Below are 21,844 nucleotides of genomic sequence, written 5' to 3' on the forward strand. Positions count from 1 at the left end.
ATTAGTCTTAGACTCTTTCATGTTGTTCTTGCATTTCATCTTTGGGCTTTCAAGCTTATGTCTTGTAATGTTTTGGTACTCTTCATTGCTTTAATGAAGGTATCCTTTTAATATAATCCTTTTTTCGTCAAAAAAAAAAAAAAAAACGTACATTTGATGCGAGTGTGTAATTAATTTCATTAAATTCAATACCTTTCATCTGTACCACTTCCCCATGGACCAATGCCCCATTATTCCCTGCCTTGTAGATATTACATTTTCAAGTTTCTTTCGAAAAATTCTATGGTAAATTGCTAATTATAAAGTTATATACAATTTAGACTACTCACTACGCCGGCAAAACGGTAGTTGTTACCGTTTTACCAACCCACAACAGCCAAAACGGGCAACAATTAATATTCAATATAAATATCACACTACCATCTACAATTTTTACACACACATTTTCTTTTTCATCTTCATAATTCTCTTTCAATTTCTACAGTATAGAAAAACAAAAGCAAATTGAAAAAACATACGAGAATTTTAATCATGTTTTAGAATCCGATTTGAATGATGAAGTCTTGAAATTTATAAAACTTACTAACAAAGCCGAAGCCGCAACCAGTGAATCTTCAAGGAAAAAAATACCACGCACGAGAATATATCCATAGAGACCGTGAATGTGTCACGCAACATTTATGAGACGATTATTTATCTTAAACAGCCATATATCCAAAAAAAAAAAATCGAACGACGATTTCGTATACGTTGTCAATTATTCATGCGGATCGTAAGTGATATAACTCAAGTAATTTCTAATGAAAATTTTCCCGCCCACTTCTATATTTTAAGCAAAAGAAATATGCTATTGGTTGGAAAGGACTAACAATCTTTCAAAAGATTACATCTGTCATACGTTAATTGGCGTATGGTATTGTGCCAGATGCTCTTGATGAGTATTTACAAATGAGTGAAACGTCATATTTGAGATGTCTTCATAAACTTTGTCAATGTGTGTGACTTATATGGTCATGAGTATTTGAGGGAGCCAACTTCGTCCGACACTGCACGTTTAAATAATGCATACGAAGAGAAACACGGTTTCAGGGGATGTTAGGTAGTATTGACTATATGCATTGAGAATAGAAAAATTGTCCTAACGCGTGAAAAGGTTTATACACTAGGGGTGATTAAAAAAATACCCAAAATTCATGATTTAAGCAGTTGCCACATGATATGTGAATTTGACACGTTTTCTTGGCATGACGGGTTCTAGTAATGACATCAATGTTTTAAATGATTCTCTGATTTTTGATTCGTCTAAATTGGAACCGCACCACCTATATCATTTTATGTAAATGGACACCACTACACAAAAAGGAATAATATTGCTGATTGATAATGCTAAAAACGAACATATATTTCATAGCATTATTCCTCAAGAAAGACAAGCTTTTAGTTGCAATTGTTCTATTTACAAGTAATATTCGTTTAAAATAATAAAAGGTGAAGACAAAAGACAGATTCGACGAATTGAAGACGCAAACGACCAAAAAGCTCAAAAGTACAAAAGACAATCAAAGAAGTTCCAATTATTGATAAGAAACGTCTCGAAATTACAAGAGTACAAGATTCAAAACACAAAGTACAAGATATTAAATTATTCGCAAGGACGTTCGAAAATCCGGAACCGGGACCAGAGTCAACTCTCAACGCTCGACGCAACGGACTAAAAATTACAAGTTAACTATGTATATAAATATAATATAATATATAATTAATTCTTAAAATTAATATATATATTATAATATATTTATAATTCGTCGGCAAACAAAGAGCCAAAGCTGAGTGAGCTGTAATTTCAAACTCCGCGACTTGCGGAGTTTGAAGAAGGAAAATGCCGCGAGTCGCGGAGTTCCCCTGGACTCAATTCCCTATAAAAAGCCAACGCAGTTCGACGTAAAAAATATCCTAAAATCTCTCTTTCTCTATATGTAAACGTAATATATATATATATATATATATATATATATATATATATATATATATATATATATATATATATATATATATATATATATATATATATATATATATTTTAATTTTAATTTTAATTATAATTATAATTCTAATAATAAGGGTATGTTAGCAAATGTTGTAAGGGTGTAAGTCGAAATTCTGTCCGTGTAACGCTACGCTATTTTTAATCATTGTAAGTTATGTTCAACCTTTTTACATTAATGTCTCGTAGCTAAGTTATTATTATGCTTATTTAATCCGAAGTAATCATGATGTTGGGCTAATTACTAAAATTGGATAATTAGGCTTTGTACCATAATTGGGGTTTGGACAAAAGAACGACACTTGTAGAAATTAGACTATGGGCTATTAATGGGCTTTATATTTGTTTAACTAAATGATAGTTTGTTAATGTTAATATAAAGATTTACAATTGGACGTACCCATAAATTACCATATACACTAGATCGGACACGATGGGCGGGGTATTTATATGTACGAATAATCGTTCATTTAACCGGACACGGGAATGAATTAATAGTCTATGGAATTATTAAAACAGGGGTGAAATTATGTACAATGACACTTGGCATAATTGATAACAAAGTATTAAAATCTTGGGTTACACTCAGTCGACATCCTGGTGTAATTATTAAACAAAGTATTAAAATATTGTTACAGTTTAAATCCCCAATTAGTTGGAATATTTAACTTCGGGTATAAGGATAATTTGACGATGATACTCGCACTTTATATTTATGACTGATGGACTGTTATGGACAAAACCAGACGGACATATTAAATAATCCAGGACAAAGGACAATTAACCCATGGGCATAAAACTAAAATCAACACGTCAAACATCATGATTACGGAAGTTTAAATAAGCATAATTCTTTTATTTCATATTTAATTTTCTTTATTTTATATTTAATTGCACTTCTAATTATAGCACTTTTATTTATTGTTATTGTATTTAATTGCACTTTTAATTATCGTACTTTTTAATTATCGCAAGTTTATTTTATCGCACTTTTATTTATTGCAATTTCATTATCGTTATTTACTTTACGCTTTAAATTAAGTCTTTTATTTATTTAATATTTTACATTTTGTTTTAACTGCGACTAAAGTTTTAAAATCGACAAACCGGTCATTAAACGGTAAAAACCTCCCTTTATAATAATAATATTACTTATATATATATTTGTATTTTTATAAAATAAAACTAATATAGCGTTAAGCTTTGATTAAAAGATTTTCCCTGTGGAACGAACCGGACTTACTAAAAACTACACTACTGTACGATTAGGTACACTGCCTATAAGTGTTGTAGCAAGGTTTAAGTATATCCATTCTCTAAATAAATAAATATCTTGTGTAAAATTGTATCGTATTTAATAGTATTTCCTGCTAAAATTTAATATTATTTTATACCCCTTAGCTTTAACATCACTGATGGTATATATCTGGATTGAGCAACACTTATGATAGGGTATTCACAATCTACGGATGAGAAATGTGCGAAGTTCAAACGATTTCAAGAAAGTGGGCGGAAATATATTCAGATGACATTTGGTGTTCTTCAAGGAAGATTCGCGTTTCTGAAATAGCCCGCACCATACAAGATCTATAAAGTTCAACAAATTACGAAAATATATTAATACTTGTGTTTTGTTACACAACATGATTCAAGAAGATACCGGGTTTCAAATTAGCTCAACCGAAGAAGCTATGATTACTGACCCAGAGAACCATCCAAGAAGGGATGTCAGGAATAGATTAAGAGATCGGGATACGATTGATAGAGAGTTTCGAGATCGAAGAGTATACGAACAACTATGAGACGAACTTACTAAGCACATTTGAAATTTGCCAACAAACTTTCATAGTGTTAACTAGATTTTAATATTATGTGATTTTTTATTTTTAAGCATTTTAATATTATCACACAACCCCTCCATTTCACAACAACGTCACGTCATCATAAATCACTTCTACAACACCACAATACTACAAACAGTTAAAAAAGTTTATAAAATTAAAATAACAAATGGTCTAATATATTTAGTTAATAAATGTTATGTTACTTGTAAGTTTTGTAATGTGCATGTACATTATTTACATTAAATTTTAAACACATAATTGATTAATATATCATCTTTTAATTAATCACTTAACTTTATTGTGTAAAAACATGATTATATAGTAGTCAAAGTTCATCAAATTGTGTTTATCAATCAAATATATTTAGAAACGATTTTGTAAGCCACTCAAATTTATATATTGATCAACACATGTCAAATTCCTCTAAAAACTCATCCAAAACATGTACGTAATCATAAATTTCTCAATTAACGATAACTCTGTTTTTCAAGTTTTCTTCAAATATAATAATATTTGCATTCTTTTATACATTTACGATGAATTTTTAGCTAAATTTTATATGTATGAAATAAATTACAATTTGGGTGATTTACAAAATCATTTTTAAATACGAGTGACCTATGAACACAAAATGATACACTTTGATGACGTACTAGTGTATCATTCAAAAAAACAAAGAAAAAACACAACTTCGGTATATTTTATGTGAATATATTAACTGTCGCTTTATTTAAACATTATTATTCATATCTACTACTAGTCACGCTTATTTTTGTTGTTTAAGTGTAGCAAACGACGTGATCAAATAATAGAGAGACTATTACCCATTATGGATCAAGAGTGGGTAGATCTTGACTTTTTTTGACGTCGTCCCTCACCTTTCTTTTTTCTTATTGCACATTTCAAACCCTAACTTCTCTTTTTTTTTCTTGAACGCCGCCATCTTTCATTTTGTTTTCTCGTCTGCTACTACTTTTCCTCCGATCATCAGCACCTCGCCGGTGTTCCGGAGGTATCTTTCTCCGGTAATCTTCTTCGTTCTTTCTTCTTATTTTTCTTTCCGTCCGGTCGTGATGTTCCCCGTAGTCTGAGATCTCCGACGGTCAAGCCTTTCTCCACCGTTGTTCTCGTGGTAGGAAGGGTTTTGGGTGTTTGAATAGCTTTTTAGGATCACGAGCTTGTTCAAACTCGATATAAGAAAGTCAAGTTCGTTTATTTTTTTAATAATATGTTCAAACTCGGGATTAACCTCGTTTAAACCCAAATCGAATCAATTTTTTACCGAGTCGAACTCGAGTAGCTCGCGAAAAACCTGGATCCTTTACAACCATAGTAAAAATCATGATGTGACCTTGTAAGTACTATATATTTTTTTATAATTCATTTAGAGGTTGCGCGTTTACATAATTTTACGATTTCATTGGTTTAACATGCCACAAGTTTAAATATCGTATTAAATAACGTTTGATTTAGCGGTATCGAGGTACTTATCAATATTAAAGTTATGAGTTCGAATCATGTGTTGGATTATTTGTAATTGTGTGTTATGTGTTTATCGTTCTATAACAATTATAAGATCGTAACTTCAAGTGGGTAACTTGGTAACTGAGGCTTAAAAATATCAAATGGCAACTCAAATTCAATCCATATGAACAATAATTTTAGAGCTTTACTTTTTTGGCGTGCTCAATCTTTACTTTTTTGGCATTTTTCTTTCCGATCTACTCGATCCTCCATCTTTTACCTTTTCTGACGATCTTTTCCCGGTAATTTTCGTGAATTATTCTACGCTCGCAGGCGACGAGTGGCTTCCACTCTGTGATGTGGGGTTTTGTATGGGTTGATTTTGGTGAGGGTTCGATTCGTTGATGTGATTGGCCGGATTTCATGTTGTCATCGGAGTAACTTTCCTGATGGTTACTGTTAGGAGCTCGGGCAGCGAGCGCTTTTTGAGTTATGGGTTCCTCTCAGACGGTGGTGGTCTTTCGGTTTTCATATTTATTTATTTTTTACAAAAATGGGGTTTTCTTTGTCAGCGTGTTTCACATCCTAACTTACTACAGGTGTGAGGTGTCATTTCCGATGGATTTGGTTGATTTTCCTCATCCCTTCATAGCTAGCTTGGTTATGTTATACTGTTGATGACTCCGACCGGAGCTCCAACGAGTTTGGTCGGAGCTCGTGTGGTTACTGTGATTGGTTTTTTGGTTGTGGTGTGTTCTGTTAGTGGACGGATCTGTTTCCTCATGTTTTTGTTGTAGGTTGGGTATGAATATGCTCGTTCCATCTTCCTCGTCACCGGATTCGGTTCTGAACGATCCGATGTTGTTGCCACCTTAGTAGTTTCGTTTGAGCTGCTAAGCGCCAATATATTAGGTTTCCGAGGTGTCTCCTCCGGTAGTTTTTCGACCGTCCATAGGTTTCGACGGGCTAGGGTGTCTAAGTGGATCGTTTGAGATTTTCTTGGATTTACTGGCCATCGATGTTCTCTCCGGTCTTCTGATTGCGGTCTCGATGCGGGTGTTCTTAGATTGCCCGACGAACGTTTTTGTATCAGGTTTATGATGGGGTGGGATGTTACAGTTGGATGTTAGGGAGGTTTCGCGCTTGCTGACTTCAGTTCAGGTGAGGAGTTTTTCCAGATGTTTGGTGATCTTGGTGGCAGTTACGACAACATTTCGATTAGGTATATATTGGTTACGAGACTTGTTTTGTCTTCGTGTTTTGTTTCAATGTATTAATTAGTTGTATTCAAGTGCGTTTCATGTTGGACGCTAGTGTAGTTCTCAAACAGATTTGATATATGTCATGTAACGCTTCAGATAATTAGATTTTTTTTATATAATATAATAATAATATGTATGTGTATTCTCCCAAAAAAAAATTAGGGCTTGATTTATAGATAAATAATAAAATCATAAATATAATAATTAATAAAATTAAAATATTAAAATAATTATAAGATCATGAACCCAAAAAATTATTAAAACAACTTATAATATTCGTTTCTCAGTAAGAACTTGTCGACTTGTCGTTAGTTAAATTGAGGTGTGAAATTTGATAAATCAACCTTTTTAATGTTTTTCGATACTCGCAATTTCTGAAAACGAAGCAAATAATCCACTTGTGTAAATCCATCCAAAACCAAGGGCATTTTCGTCAACTTAACTTTCCCCTTCAAACTCAACAAAACTCTGTAGATTTAAAAGTATAAAACATAACATCTCTCACTCCTTCGCTCACTAAAAATAAGAAATAAAATACAGCAACAGTTTCAAAATATTAATATCTCCATTTTCAGATTCCTAAATCTGCATCACGGTAAATTTAACATAATTCCTAGTAATTATTTTAATACGCACGTTTAGAAATAAACGAATATGTTAATTGTTAAATGTTCATTATTGTTTGAATTTTTGATTTTGAGCTAATGATGTGATGCTATTTTTGTGTATATATGATGCTATTACTGTGTGTTTACAGTGAAATACATTATTGCATGTTTATTCATTTATTATTACGTTTGAGTAATCACTTCAAGTATTTGCTGTATTTTGTTTGTATATACCAACTCTGTGTGAAATTGAATCCGTGATGTAATCTATTTTATCGTTTTTTTGCATAATTATTTTTTTTGTAATAGTTGAAATTGAAAAATTGAGGTGATCATTAGCTAACACTATTTAGTCATGTCATGTCATTGATTGATTGATTTCGTTTTTGTTTGTATTTATTTATTATAATTTATTTATATTTGAAGAAAACATTATACAATTTATTCTATTTCAGTAGTTAGGGTTTTAAGTAGATCCGTTGTAAAATCAGCTGAATCTGTTAAATTGACTGGTTATAGAGATTGTAAGGACGATGTACGGATTAAATGTGTCATATATCATGTGATACAAAGCAAGAGATATAAAATTGTGGTCAGGTGAAAGAGATCCTAATTTTGGATTTATTTGGTTATAATTTTGCAGAATTGGAATATGCTTACTAAATTTGGTGAATACGAACTTTCACTCATGGTTTGATTCATTTGCAAACATTGTTTATTTTAGGAAATAAATTGATTGGAGAAATATAGATAAACTTTTACTGTTTTATTACTAGTCAAAAGGTCAAAGGATCTTTACAATATTTTTTTGGAGGTATTCATCTTAAGCTGTTAATATAAGACAGCTGGCATTATTTATACTACAAGGAATCAAAAATTTGTGGTGGGGGCCAAATGATACCAACACAATAATGCGAATTGGGCTATATTATCGCTCGAGCTGGGTTCATTGAAGAAGGGATTTATTGTAAAGTGAGTCTTTATAAGGTGCAATGAGTAAAGAACATAAGATGGTGAAGGTGGAAAAAGGGGTGGATGGTGCTGAGAAGGTGGTTGTTGCAGTCAAAGCTTCTAAAGAGATACCTAAAACTGCTTTGGTTTGGGCTTTGAGTCATGTGGTTCAACCAGGGCATTGCATTACATTACTTGTGGTCATGCCTGCACAAACATCAGGTAACATAATTTGTTAGTTTTCAGTTTTGAATCACATTATGCAATTACAAACCATCACTAGACTAGATAGCCCAATGGTTGGGGTCTTGGTTCTTTGCAAGAGGTCTCATATTCGAGTCCCGTCCAGGACGAATATATAGTAGTGGCCAGGGATGGGTTGGAAACAGCCAGGGAGTAATCTTGCTGGGCTGCATACATCAGAGTATGGGGTCGGATTACTCGCCCTCCGGGTAGCCCGAACAAGGAAAACCTTCTACCTATTATGCAATTATAATTCATTTCCTTGTAGCTTAATTACATCAACTTCTGGCTGTGTATTGTTTGGCTTTGTCAACACAATTGAATGTTGAAGGTGCAATTTTATCCCTTAAAGTTTAAACCCTGAGATTGAATGGTATTTTATTATAAGCAAGTTAATCCTATTTGATTTGTTGCTTTAGTCAACCAATCATTATGTTATTCATCAATATAGGTAGAAAATTATGGAAATTTCCAAGATTTACTGGGGACTGTGCTAGTGGGCACCAAAGGTCTAATATGGGAACAAGTTCAGACCAGAAGATTGATATTACTGATTCTTGCTCCCAAATGATCCTTCAGCTTCATGGTGTTTATGATCCTAATAAGGTTTGTCTCTCTTAATCCATATAGTTACTCATTGTGTAGTGTTTAATGATCTGATTATTTTATAGATAAATGTGAAGATAAAAATTGTTGCTGGATCGCCATGTGGGGCCGTAGCTGCAGAGGCCAAGAAAATTCAAGCTACTTGGGTTGTACTTGACAAGTAAGATAAACTAAATTCTAATGAATTTTCTTTATTTTTTTTATTTTACGTTCTTTGATTAACTTTTTGGGTCAATTAACATAATTGAAGGAAGCTCAAACATGAACAAAAGCGATGTATGGAAGAATTGCAATGCAACATTGTGATAATGAAGAAATCACAGCCAAAAATTCTTCGTCTGAACTTGGTTGGATCACCTAAGAAGGGATCCGAAACTAACTGTTCATCATCTTCAACAAATCAATTATCTAAAAAACAAACAAAAAATAAAGACTCATCCATTGATTCTGTTCGAGGACCAGTTGTTACTCCAACAAGCAGTCCCGAATTATTTACTACAACCGAAGCTGGAACCTCATCAGTATCGAGTTCTGATCCCGGAACGTCACCGTTTTTTATCCCAGTAACCAATGCTTCATTAAATAAGGAGAAATCGTTATTAGCCGAAAAGGAGACGGACCCCACCGAGTTAAGTTCAGACTCCGAAAGTGATCAGCCATCATCATCTTCCTCTAGCTTAAGGTTCCAACCATGGATAGTTGACCTAATCACGTCAAGCTGTCAATCGTCTCAAAACCGAGAAGAAAGTTCACAACGATATAGTTCATTAGCTCCCATGGTTGATAAAGATAGTGAGCATGGAAGCCATAGAAGTGATATAGAATTTAATGGCAATGTTAGAGAAGCTATATCATTGTCCAGAAATGTACCTTCGGGCCCACCTCCGCTGTGCTCAATATGTCAGCACAAGGCACCGATATTCGGAAAGCCTCCAAGATGGTTTACTTATGCTGAGCTGGAACTTGCAACTGGAGGTTTTTCACAAGTGAATTTCTTGGCTGAAGGTGGATACGGGTCGGTACACAGAGGGGTACTACCAGATGGTCAAGCAGTTGCTGTTAAGCAACATAAACTAGCAAGTTCTCAAGGGGATCAAGAATTTTGCTCGGAAGTTGAAGTGTTGAGCTGTGCTCAGCATCGAAACGTTGTAATGTTGATTGGATTTTGTATTGAAGATGGGAGGAGGCTGCTAGTTTATGAATATATATGTAACGGATCGTTGGATTCACATCTTTATGGTAAATTTCTAAAAGTTAAACTATGTTTTATATGCTCTACAAACGAGGCCAAAATTAGTCTTTTTATATTTCTCTTTGTTGTTGAATCGTGTTTATACCTTCATCTAGTTTTGCTTAGGAAAAGTTGTCTTCAAACTTGTTTGAACGAAGTAGGCGTTTTTAGGCTTGAGGATGCATTACTGTAATCCTGATCTTAAACAGGACTCTTTGATAATTGCAGGACGTCATCGAGATCCATTAAAATGGGCAGCACGACAAAAGATTGCAGTTGGAGCAGCTCGAGGGTTACGATATCTTCATGAAGAATGCAGAGTTGGTTGCATTGTACATCGCGACATGCGGCCAAACAATATCCTCATTACCCATGATTTCGAGCCTCTGGTACATTATTCTTTTAAGTTCATTTAAAAGTTCACTTATAATATGTTAGCTAAACAAATTAAACAATTTTTTTTTTTTCTATAATTTTGCAAGGTAGGGGATTTCGGCCTAGCAAGGTGGCAGCCTGATGGTGACACTGGAGAAGAAACAAGAGTAATTGGAACATTTGGGTTGGTCTTTAGTTTGATCCTATTTTTAATTGTATGTACCATATTTATCATATGTTATTTATAATTATAATTATTATGTGTTTCTGGTTTTAGATATCTGGCCCCTGAGTATGCACAAAGTGGCCAGATCACTGAAAAAGCTGATGTATACTCATTCGGAGTTGTATTGGTGGAACTTGTTACTGGACGAAAAGCAGTGGATCTTAACCGACCCAAAGGTCAACAATGCCTCACAGAATGGGTGAGTCATAGACACATAATTTGGGTTATGTTTCATTTCAAATGGGTCAAATGGGCCAGACAGATTAAACGTGTTAAAACTTCAAAGTTGTTTAAAGCGTACTCTTAATTCATACAACCTCCTAAATATTTTGTTAAAGCAGTTAGATTACTGTTATCGTAATATTAATATTATAAATAAAGACATTTTTTTGTTAAAGCAGGAAATGATATTATTTGTGATATTTGTTTCTTTGATATGTGATAGGCACGCCCATTATTGGAAGAAGAAGCCATTGATGACTTAATTGATCCTCAGATAAGAAACTCATACGCAGAACAAGAAGTTTATTGCATGCTGCAAGCCGCTTCTTTATGCATTAAAAAAGATCCACAGTTGCGTCCGCGTATGTCACAGGTACTTCCTGGTCTTAATCTTTTTTATTCTCATCATCTAATATATGAACTTTCTCTCAAATTTCAAAGTTGGCTAAAATACTATGGTATGTTTATGATTAATTTGTCGTAAGGTGCTACGAATACTAGAAGGCGACATGGTGATGGATTCAAGTTACGAAGTGGGGAATCGTAGTGGTAGGATTTACATGGATCGTCAACAAAGTCCTATGAGGGAGACATTTGAAGGTTTCAGTAGCAAACCTTCTCTTGATTCAAATCGTTCTTTGTATTGGCAAAGAGAAAAGGCCAGGAGGACTTCATCTGAAGATAGAAGGTAACACAAACTCCAGAGTACCCAATATGATTAATCCACTTTTCGACCATCTTTTTATTTATGATATTGTCCTTGATTAGTTAGTGTTCTTGTAACTTCACCCTAATGAAAAAAATGAAACTGTACAAATTGTTGGTTAGAATTCCAGGGTGAATATATCGTTGAGCGAAGGACTACTATTAGATCGAACCAGATGCCTTAAATAAGTACATACTGAACCTTGGTAACAAGTCTTAGAATAAGTTAAGCTACTAAGGAACCAAATAGAATGTGTACAATAATTTGTTCGTTAAAGTACCTTTGTTTTTGCGGAAAAACAAAGAAACTTACATAAATGATAAAAAAAAGGAGTTCATCAAAAAGATGAAGTCACATACAACTCTAAAAACTACCGAGCTAAACCGAATTATGAACCAAACGGAAACTCACAACATTTAAACAAAATCCACAAGGCACGGCAAACAAACCAAAGCTAAACGGACTAAAAAGAGGGTAACCAATCTACTAAACGAGCAAAAGATTTGGAAACCATCTAATCCAAAAAGTAACAAACGAATCCGACCCTTTGCACCCGACCTCAAATATTTTTGATAAACTCACTGAACTCTTTACTCTCGCCCCCTGAACCGGTTTATGCATTTTTTCTTAACCTTAACCGGGGCCTTAGAAGCGTCGCTTGAGTTGATAAGAATGGCATCAACGGGTTCGCCCTCCATTTCACTCATCATATCATCGAACGCCTCTTCGAACACTGATTTCTTCCCTAAAGATTGATCGAATTTTGGAGCAATGGAAGAAAAGTCATTACCCACGACTTAACAATCTGCAGGAACACGTAATCCAGTATCCGTAGACTTCGAGACATCTTGACCCCCAAAACATGTGCTGGATTCGAAGAGGAACCCACGACAACCTCTATATTCGAACCAAAATCATAATCTTCATCCTCTAAAATATTAACCGAGTCGAAAACCGACAAAGAGGTAGAACTATAGAAGTAATCCCAACCAAAATGAACGTTAGTTAAGTACCATTAATGAACCAAGCATATGAATGAATTGCAAGTTAGTTGCATTCTTGTTGATGCAGTCTAACCAAGTCCACCAACTCTACACAAAACATGCACTCATATTCATGCAGATTCAATACCATAATATTCTAATCACGGCACTTCAGGTTGCTGTTAACAATACTTTTATTTGCTTCAACGATTATAGATTTTAGATGATTATAAATATGTCTATTATTTACTTTTCAAACACTTTTACTTTCTTTGATAAATAGAAGAATGTATGACAAAACAAGACACGATATTATAAATTAGCTACTACAAAATCATCCTATATAAGACAAGAAATACATCACAAATTAGCTTCAAATGTTTACTTCATTTTTTTTATTTTTTATTTTTTTTTATTTTTTTTTTATTTTTTTTGTTTACTTCATGAACATGGATTATTCTACAAAATCAATTGCTACATTCTTTATGCATGTACGTATATACGTATATTGCACATCACTAAAATACTAAATATGATCCCTGATTAATTTTATTTAGATAAAAAGTTACCTAATTGATCTTAATCAAGTTCACATAAAGGAGTTCCTGTTGAATTACTCTGCACACGTGTTCTGTTTATGCGTAAGTTGAACAATGGGACAGATGCATTTCATCCCTCATTAGTCATTTCATGTCCACCCACACGTGTGGTTCTCAATCCAGCCTTTTCTTCTGCTTTAGACAAAATGATCCCGTTAAAAATTTTCAATCATAACATCCTCAACCTGGCCCACATCTTATATCTCCTTTTTGACCCAAATTGGCATTCTGTTCTTCAATTTTACTGTTGGGAAGTTGATTATGGTGTCTTTCTCAGCTATCCACCTGCAATTCTTGCTCATCACTATACATTACAAGTAAATACAGTATATATAGGATTATCATAACGATAACCTTTACGATAACCTTTAGAGTTGTCGTTAAAGTGCATAAAAGTATTGTACTATTAAATAACTATTACTTTATAGTCAATATGTAACAGCTATGCACAACCTTTTTACGCACATAATATATGCACGCAAGTTCGTTTATAAAAAATAAAAAGATGACATGGATAGAATTGTCATTTGTTATAGATAATTAGTTGCGTCGCTAAACTTTTTTAACGTGAAAATTACCTAAACGCCGTAACGAAGTGATGTAGGAATATAGAAGCCTCTAGTCTAGCCAAATCCAGCCCTGGACACAGTCTAAGCCCTCCTCCAAAAGGAGTAAATCCAATACTATTACAATTGCTCATGTTTTTATCCTAGTTAGCAAAAACATTAAGGATTGTTAAAAAAATATATCAAAATTTAATAATAGTGTACAATTTAAGCGGCACAATGTACTACTAATCACCTGCCATCTCCAAGGATTAAACTGGTGGGGAGATTCATGATAACATTCATCAAAATGAACTGATCTAAAATGAGTTAATACACGCCATCCCTTTGGTATTAAGTAACCTTTAATCTCCACATCTCTCATAGCCTTTCTAATCACACCCATTATTATATTCCCCATTCTTAGTGTTTCCGTAATCACCTGAATAAATATTAATCATCGTCACTAATTAGTGTTGTAAGTGGTTTATTATAGAGCTTGATAAATTAAGTCAACTTTAATAACCCTGGGTAGGTTGTGTAGGATCGTTTCAGGTCCACCAACATGTGCGACATATAAGCTCATGAGTTTCACATTACTCTAAAACCAATTGTTGATAGAGGGAGGTCCTAAACTTATATGCATGCATTTGGTTCTTTCATCCTCGTGCGTCCGGTTTACTTGCTCTCTGCTCCGGCTCTGATATCACGTGTAGGATAGTTTCAGGTCCACCAACATGTACGACATATAAGCTCATGAGTTCCACATTACTCTAAAACCAATTGGTGATAGAGGGAGGTCCTCCTAAACTTATATGTATGCATTTGGTTCATTCATTTTTCTATGTGAGACATGACTTGCAAACCTTAACCGATTATACTTCAACAGGTGGTTGGTGGACACTTGCGAATCTCTAGTAGAGACTCAAGTTCAATTCAGATTACAACTTTAAGATCTTACGTTATAAAAAAAATCTAACGTGAACTTACGCTTTGAGTAAATGGCAACGATAGGTAATCATCCCAAGACAAAGTATCTCCGAGGTTTTCTTTACGTCTTTTCAACCCCAAATTTTCCTCCTAATCATCATCATCATCATCAAGTTAATTAAGTGGGTAAGAAAATTACAATTAGAGAGTCATTATGTCCTTAATAATCATTACATTACCATTCCTTAAAGTTAATCAAATATCAAATCCTAATAGCAAGTGATAACCATGAATAACATGTAGCTCAATGAAATTAATTAATAAGTTTGTTATATTATATAGTAAATTTCTAATAATATTTAACACAATATGACATGATATACATTTGTTGAGGTGACAAAATGCTAGTTCTATACCTTAAGTTGATGAAGAGCTTTGGGACAATCTGATAAGTATTTGATAGCTAAAGTCATAAGCATTGGCACAGAATCCTCGCCGGGAATCATCAAATCGATCATATTATCAGATATTAACTCGTCTGTTAGCTTTTCGCTCTTATCATTAAGCAAAACATCAGCCACATTATATGATTGTTGTGAACGATCAAGACCATCTACCCGTTTATCGCGAATAATTTTAAGGATTAATCTAACCATCTTTTTCTTGGCGTCCAATGATCGATGAAGCTGTGTTCCCGGTAAGTTTATAGGTATGGACATGAGACCCGCGATGAATTTTCGAAATTCGACCATCAAAAAGTCCATTTCTTGACCCGGATCCAACCCGATCAAAGCTTTGGCTAGTACTTGAAACGCAATCTGAATATAATCAATATAATTAGTAACAAATAGTTAGTTAATGCGTGTAAGTTATAACAAATAGTTGTAAATTCTAATAGCGAGTTCATTTTTTTTTTTTTTTACATATACATATAAATATAATGATAAAAAGATCCGAGGATCAATTGAAGTAATATAGATCCAAAACGATCTACTTACACAAAACACTGTCAACTAACTAATAGGGACATCTAAAAGAGTTGGGGAACATATGATTAATAACATGGACCATATGGTGGTGATATTTGTAGACAAAATAAATATGTTTAAATGATTGTGTAACCAATAATATGGGTTGTAATTGCTGTATATATACAGTAAAAAGCGTTAAGAAAAAATCAAAAAGTTACACTGCTTTTGTAACTAGTTCTAGCATTGCTTTATGCTTAAATCCCATTTCTTCAAAACACTGAAGACACCCAAACACATACTTTTGGTTTTGCAATTTTGTGTATTTATTTCTCACAAATTGCCAAAATAGTTAAGATACATCAATACCTTTTATATATACTCCGTATACACTTATTATTGTGATAAAAATTAAATCATAAACAAAATATGAAAGGAAATTCAAGAAATATTAAACGTAAGCTTTTGGTAAAAGGTAATGTTATTTTTAAACACAAACGTCAATATATAGACGAAGGCAATTACTTACTTTGACATAAACTAACCATTCAGGCTTGTCTGAGTGGCCACCGAGTTGCCCAATGAAACACACCACCCGGGTTCAATTCCTGGCTATGTCAAATTGTTCAAAAAGGGAGTGTGACTAGAGGGTGCGCATAATGCGCAATTCACCCGGTACCAGGTCTCGCGCTCGGGGGGCTTGATTACCCGAGGTTTTACCTTCTGTGAGGGAGCCAATGTGCTCGTTCATAGGAGGGTTTCCTCGCTTAACCAAAAAAAATACTTTGACATAAACTATTTAAAATTTTAAAGATCTATTAACCTGATAAATAATGGTCAAATGAAGCAACGTGTTTCGGGTTTAATTATTAATTAGCAAAAATTTATCGTGCAACAAAAATTAATAGTAATAAATTAAAATTGTAGAATGTATAATAATTGAGGGATGATTCTCACACACTGTTTTTTGATCCTCACACACCAATTTACTTGAACTCCTCCCTAATAATAGGGTAAAAGAGTGTGTGAGGATAAAAAACAGTGTGTGAGAATCATCCCCCATAATAATTTGACTATTTAACTTTTAATATCCACTTTACATAATACATTATACATTCATACATTTAGATGTCATGATATTCAACCATATTCATACGAATACATATAAATAAATGTCACCCGAGCATTTAATTGAGTGGTATTGCTTTGGAATACGTGTCTCAAATTCAAGGGTAAGAATCGAAGAACGTGACCGGGTTCGATTCTCACCAGGGTTATACGTGGTCCGAATTAGAATTGATGTGTTTTCCGGCATATAAGGTGATATGAACGGGTGGGTGATTTTCACATGTGTTGGACCCTAGTTAGTAACTTCTACATGGTGTTCTAAAAACAAAATTCATGGCACAACTTTTGTTTTGTTTGGGGTGTATATATGCGCAAAGGCGTAAAGCCGTAAATGGCGGGTGATGTTAATATTGTCATCATTTTTTTAAAGTTGGTTTGGATTCACTGACGGGGATAAGATCCGCCCACTAGATTATTTTTAGCGCACACACGCGTTTTCGAGCGAATATTCGAACCGCATAACATGGACCCGATCTATCATTCCATATGCGCATGTGGATCAGGTTGCGTACAGGACAATATAACGTTCCTCACGGACTTTTTACAGAGCCACAAATTGAACCCTGACCTTAATCGTGCTAAATACTCAAGGTATTGGAGTTGAACTATTTGACCACGGAGGCGGTTCTTAATATTGTCATCATTGACATACTAAGGTTATTATTATTAATTTTTATTTTATACCATTTATATAAAAAAAAATACGTGAAATGATATACAACAACAAACATGTTTAGTTCGACGTGATATAAAATCTTTTCTCAAACAGAGACAGGTCATAAATGAGATTGAACATTTAACAAAAATTGCTATAGGTTTTTGTAGGTAGAGAAAGATACAGAGAGCATACATGTTTAGTTTCATCTTGTATGTAAATAGGACGATCTTCCTTCCAAGTTGCCATGGATTGAAGAAGTAACTTTTGCATATTGGAAGTAACTTGAGCTTTAAGATATGGAGACTTGAAGAACGAACCAATTAAACCATGAATTCTCCTATGAAAACTTCCATTGATCCTTAGAATTGAACACTCGCCCATCAACTCGGTTAGTGATTTAGGATACGAAGGTACGAAGCTATTAGCATCACTTTGTAATATGATTCGACTAACTTTTGCATCAGTCGATATTATCGTTGGATTACCAAACAGATGAGATTTGAATACCTTTCCATACCTAACCAAAAGAAGAAAAAAAACAACTTATTAGATATAAAACGAAAATGTTTTGTTTGTTCATGTACCCGAGAAAAGTATCATATACTAGATGTAAAGCATTCCGACACGATTTTCGGTATTTTTATGATCACTCTAATATATGTTGCCGATGAAATTTGATCCTAATACCCCTTTCCTTAAGCTATAAGATATAGCTTTTAATACGTTTTTATAATTCGTAAAAACATGTAAAACATGATCAAAGGGCCAATTAGTCAATCGGTATCCAGTAAATTCATTGACCTTAAAGTTATGTGTTCAAGTTTTATAGGAGTATTTGTAAATATTCGTGTGATATGGGTGTATGTTTGTGTAGCATGATCACGACGGGAACTTACAATAAACGACGTTTTTCCATGAATGATTCAGGATGATCGGTGTAACCGCAAGCTATAAAATCTAGCGTTTCGCCGATAAAAGGCCATCCCATGGATCCTAGGAGAGTCCTTTTAAGCGGCGATGATGGTTTACCTAGCGGTTGGAGGTAGTTGATGAGGAAGAAAGTGAATATAAGTAACAACATGGTGGATATGAAAACCGTTGTGGTGGTTAAAAGGAGGATGAAGGGGTTGAAAATGAACTCCATGAAGGATGGTTTTGTGTGTGTTTGATTAATTATTGGAGTGGATTATTTATGGAAGCGAATTGAGAATACGGAAATCTTATGTTTTTATACTGTAAATACGTACTCCGTATAATACATGCACGCGTGCTGCTTAATTTTTTAATCAACACATAATACCTTGATTTGAAGACCTGCTATAAAGCAATTCAATTGGCTTTTTTATTTTGAGAAAATTGCGCAGTTGGTCCAATGATTTAAATGAAATGAAGTTTTTGATCCCCAAACTTCATTTTCGAGATGGTTGGTCCTTGTGGTTTATTCAATATATAGTTTGAATTACGAATTGTTCTACGATGATGACGGAAATGAAGATGACGACGTATATGAAGACGAAAAGTTTTGATAGATTGTACCGCATTTCGCAAATGAAGATGGCGATGATGTAAATGAATACGAAGTATATATTTGTTTACATAGTGTTTGATTTTCGTTGTGTTTGAGGTTTATATATAAGAGCAATATATTTTTGAGTGGTTTAGTAATTGCATATACATTTGTTTACAAAGTGTTTGATTTTGTGTCTATCACTATTTTGTTTTATATCACTATGTTATTTTATGGCACGATGTTATTTTGAGTACATGCACGCGTGCTGCTTAATTTTTTAATCAACACATAATACCTTGATTTGAAGACCTGCTATAAAGCAATTCAATTACGAGTAGCTTTTTTATTTTGAGAAAATTGCGCAGTTGGTCCAATGATTTAAATGAAATGAAGTTTTTGATCCCCAAACTTCATTTTCGAGATGGTTGGTCCTTGTGGTTTATTCAATATATAGTTTGAATTACGAATTGTTCTACGATGATGACGGAAATGAAGATGACGACGTATATGAAGACGAAAAGTTTTGATAGATTGTACCGCATTTCGCAAATGAAGATGGCGATGATGTAAATGAATACGAAGTATATATTTGTTTACATAGTGTTTGATTTTCGTTGTGTTTGAGGTTTATATATAAGAGCAATATATTTTTGAGTGGTTTAGTAATTGCATATACATTTGTTTACAAAGTGTTTGATTTTGTGTCTATCACTATTTTGTTTTATATCACTATGTTATTTTATGTCACGATGTACACTTGAATATTGATTTTGATTTGGATGTAGATTTTGATTTGGTTTGAATTAAATTGGGTTTTGATTTGATGAAGTTGTTTGGAAGTTAAAAAAGTTAGGGTTAGTGAATTTGGGTAAGGAATGAGTGATTGAAAAAATGAAGCGGTAAACAAGATGGAGGGAAAGATATAAATACCCCTCACATGCGTGGCACATACATGGCTTATGTTAACGGATGTTACTGACAAGGACCACCCACGTCTATTTAGTAAATCACAGGACTAACCATCTCGAATATGAAGTTCGGGGACTAAACACTACATTTCGTGTAAATTACATAAACTAACCGCACAATTTTCTCTTATTTTCTATGTTATATCGAAAATAAATTGATGAGAAACACTACTTTAAAAGATTTAAGTTTTCCTCATTTTAAATATTAACATTAATATTTTTATTATTAAATTTGATAGATTATTTGTGATGACCCGGAAATTTCTGACCAAATTTAAACTTAATCTTTGTATGATTAACATTTCCGACACGATAAGCAAAGTCTGTAAAACTGAATCTCAAAATTTTTGAACTATTCAAATACCTTTCGGTTGTTCTTGACGATTCGCGAACAATTATATGTATATAGATACATATATATATATACTATAACTTGAAAACGTAACAATGTATTAATTGTTTAATACCGTACATTAAACTTATTGGTTTAAATATTTATTTGAATATATATGATAAGTTGGAATATTAATTGTATGAATAACTTGCGGCGTATATTTAAAACGTGTTTATGAATGTTGAAAATATATATTAACTTGGTCATAAAACGATTTGTTATTATATATATATATATATCAACAAATAGCGAGACAATGATTTATAGAAGTAAATGACCAAAACACTCGAAATTTTAAGATACACTTTGAATGATGTAGTTTATTGATAATTTAAGACTATATTTTGACATAGGTACGAGTCACAAAACGTAAATTGCGAGTTTTCTAAGCGTACGAAAATGCGTTCGAGAAACCGGAACCGGGACATAAGTCGAGTGACAACGTACGAGTCATCGGAACAAAAATTACAAGTCAGCTATGCACATGAATTTAATATAATATATAATTAATTATTTAAATTATATATATTATATATATTATATTTAATTATGTCGACAAACAAGAAAACAAAAAAATATGTGAGCTGGATCTGACGGCCATGCGATCGCATGGGAAATATGCATAAAACCCATGCGAGTGCATGAGCTCATGCAAGTGCATGAGATTTGCACTAAAATCCCATGCACTCGCATGGGCATCAGAATCAGGAATTATGCCTATAAATACCAGGTTTCTGCTAGAGTTTTTTTACACGTATATTACTCCGTAAGTATTTATTTATTATAATAATAATAATAATAATTATTATTATTATTATTATTATTATTATTATTATTATATTATTATTAAGATTATTATTATTATTAATCTTAATATTTTTAGTAATATTATACATAAAATATTACGACGAGGTTATGAGCGTGTCACTTTCAAAACAAGCTTCAAACGGGATAGAACTAAGAAAATTATGGGTTATAGCTATGGAGGTTATGGGTAATGTTCATGGGTATTGTTCGCAAGTCAAACCTAGTATTTATCATCTCTGTTGCGTCTACGTACTTTCCTGCAATATTGAATCTCAATATTGATACGTTGAGATCTACAGTTAATCTTGCATTCCGAGTTACGGTCACTTTTTGATGAATGACCTTATGTGCTGCTAAGGTGAGTTTAATTTGCTCCCTTTTTAATTGCTTTTGCAATATATATTTTTGGGCTGAGAATACATGCACTTTATTTTAAACGCAATGGATACAAGTACATACTAAATTCTACACTGAGTTTGAACCGAAAATCCCTTAGCTTTGGTAACTAGTAACTGCCAGTTATAAGAACTGGTGGGCACGAGTAGTAGTATATGGATCCATAGGGCTTGATA

At 33.4% G+C, this 21,844-nt stretch overlaps 2 protein-coding genes across 2 annotated transcripts; one reads left to right on the forward strand and one right to left on the reverse strand.

Annotated features, from left to right (window-relative positions):
• Positions 1-8,109: 8,109 nt before the first annotated feature.
• LOC139871963 (inactive protein kinase SELMODRAFT_444075-like) lies at positions 8,110-11,884 on the forward strand. Its single transcript, XM_071859727.1, has 9 exons — positions 8,110-8,395; positions 8,868-9,022; positions 9,088-9,182; positions 9,273-10,261; positions 10,482-10,642; positions 10,736-10,812; positions 10,906-11,053; positions 11,300-11,449; positions 11,562-11,884. The coding sequence occupies exons 1-9, from the start codon at positions 8,215-8,217 to the stop codon at positions 11,766-11,768; spliced, it is 2,163 nt and encodes a 720-aa protein (XP_071715828.1). The 5' UTR covers positions 8,110-8,214; the 3' UTR covers positions 11,769-11,884.
• A 1,641-nt stretch (positions 11,885-13,525) lies between these two features.
• LOC139873344 (3-epi-6-deoxocathasterone 23-monooxygenase CYP90D1-like) lies at positions 13,526-18,766 on the reverse strand. Its single transcript, XM_071861270.1, has 7 exons — positions 18,490-18,766; positions 17,786-18,110; positions 15,256-15,657; positions 14,900-14,989; positions 14,166-14,351; positions 13,943-14,073; positions 13,526-13,649 (listed from the first exon to the last, which is right to left on the reverse strand). Exons 1-7 carry the CDS (start codon positions 18,735-18,737, stop codon positions 13,562-13,564), a joined length of 1,470 nt encoding a protein of 489 aa, XP_071717371.1. The 5' UTR covers positions 18,738-18,766; the 3' UTR covers positions 13,526-13,561.
• Positions 18,767-21,844: the final 3,078 nt, after the last annotated feature.

Source organism: Rutidosis leptorrhynchoides, chromosome 10 (assembly GCF_046630445.1).
Source record: "Rutidosis leptorrhynchoides isolate AG116_Rl617_1_P2 chromosome 10, CSIRO_AGI_Rlap_v1, whole genome shotgun sequence".
Lineage (NCBI taxonomy): Eukaryota > Viridiplantae > Streptophyta > Magnoliopsida > Asterales > Asteraceae > Rutidosis > Rutidosis leptorrhynchoides.

Coding starts and splice junctions, on each gene's coding strand:
- LOC139871963 (XM_071859727.1), top strand. CDS start 8,215: ATGAGTAAAGAACATAAGATGGTGAAGGTGGAAAAAGGGGTGGATGGT. Junction 9,183..9,272: donor ACTTGGGTTGTACTTGACAA/GTAAGATAAACT, acceptor ACATAATTGAAG/GAAGCTCAAACATGAACAAA. Junction 10,813..10,905: donor AGAGTAATTGGAACATTTGG/GTTGGTCTTTAG, acceptor TTCTGGTTTTAG/ATATCTGGCCCCTGAGTATG.
- LOC139873344 (XM_071861270.1), bottom strand. CDS start 18,737: ATGGAGTTCATTTTCAACCCCTTCATCCTCCTTTTAACCACCACAACG. Junction 14,352..14,899: donor CGTTGCCATTTACTCAAAGC/GTAAGTTCACGT, acceptor ATATTTATTCAG/GTGATTACGGAAACACTAAG. Junction 14,074..14,165: donor TTAATCCTTGGAGATGGCAG/GTGATTAGTAGT, acceptor TTTGCTAACTAG/GATAAAAACATGAGCAATTG.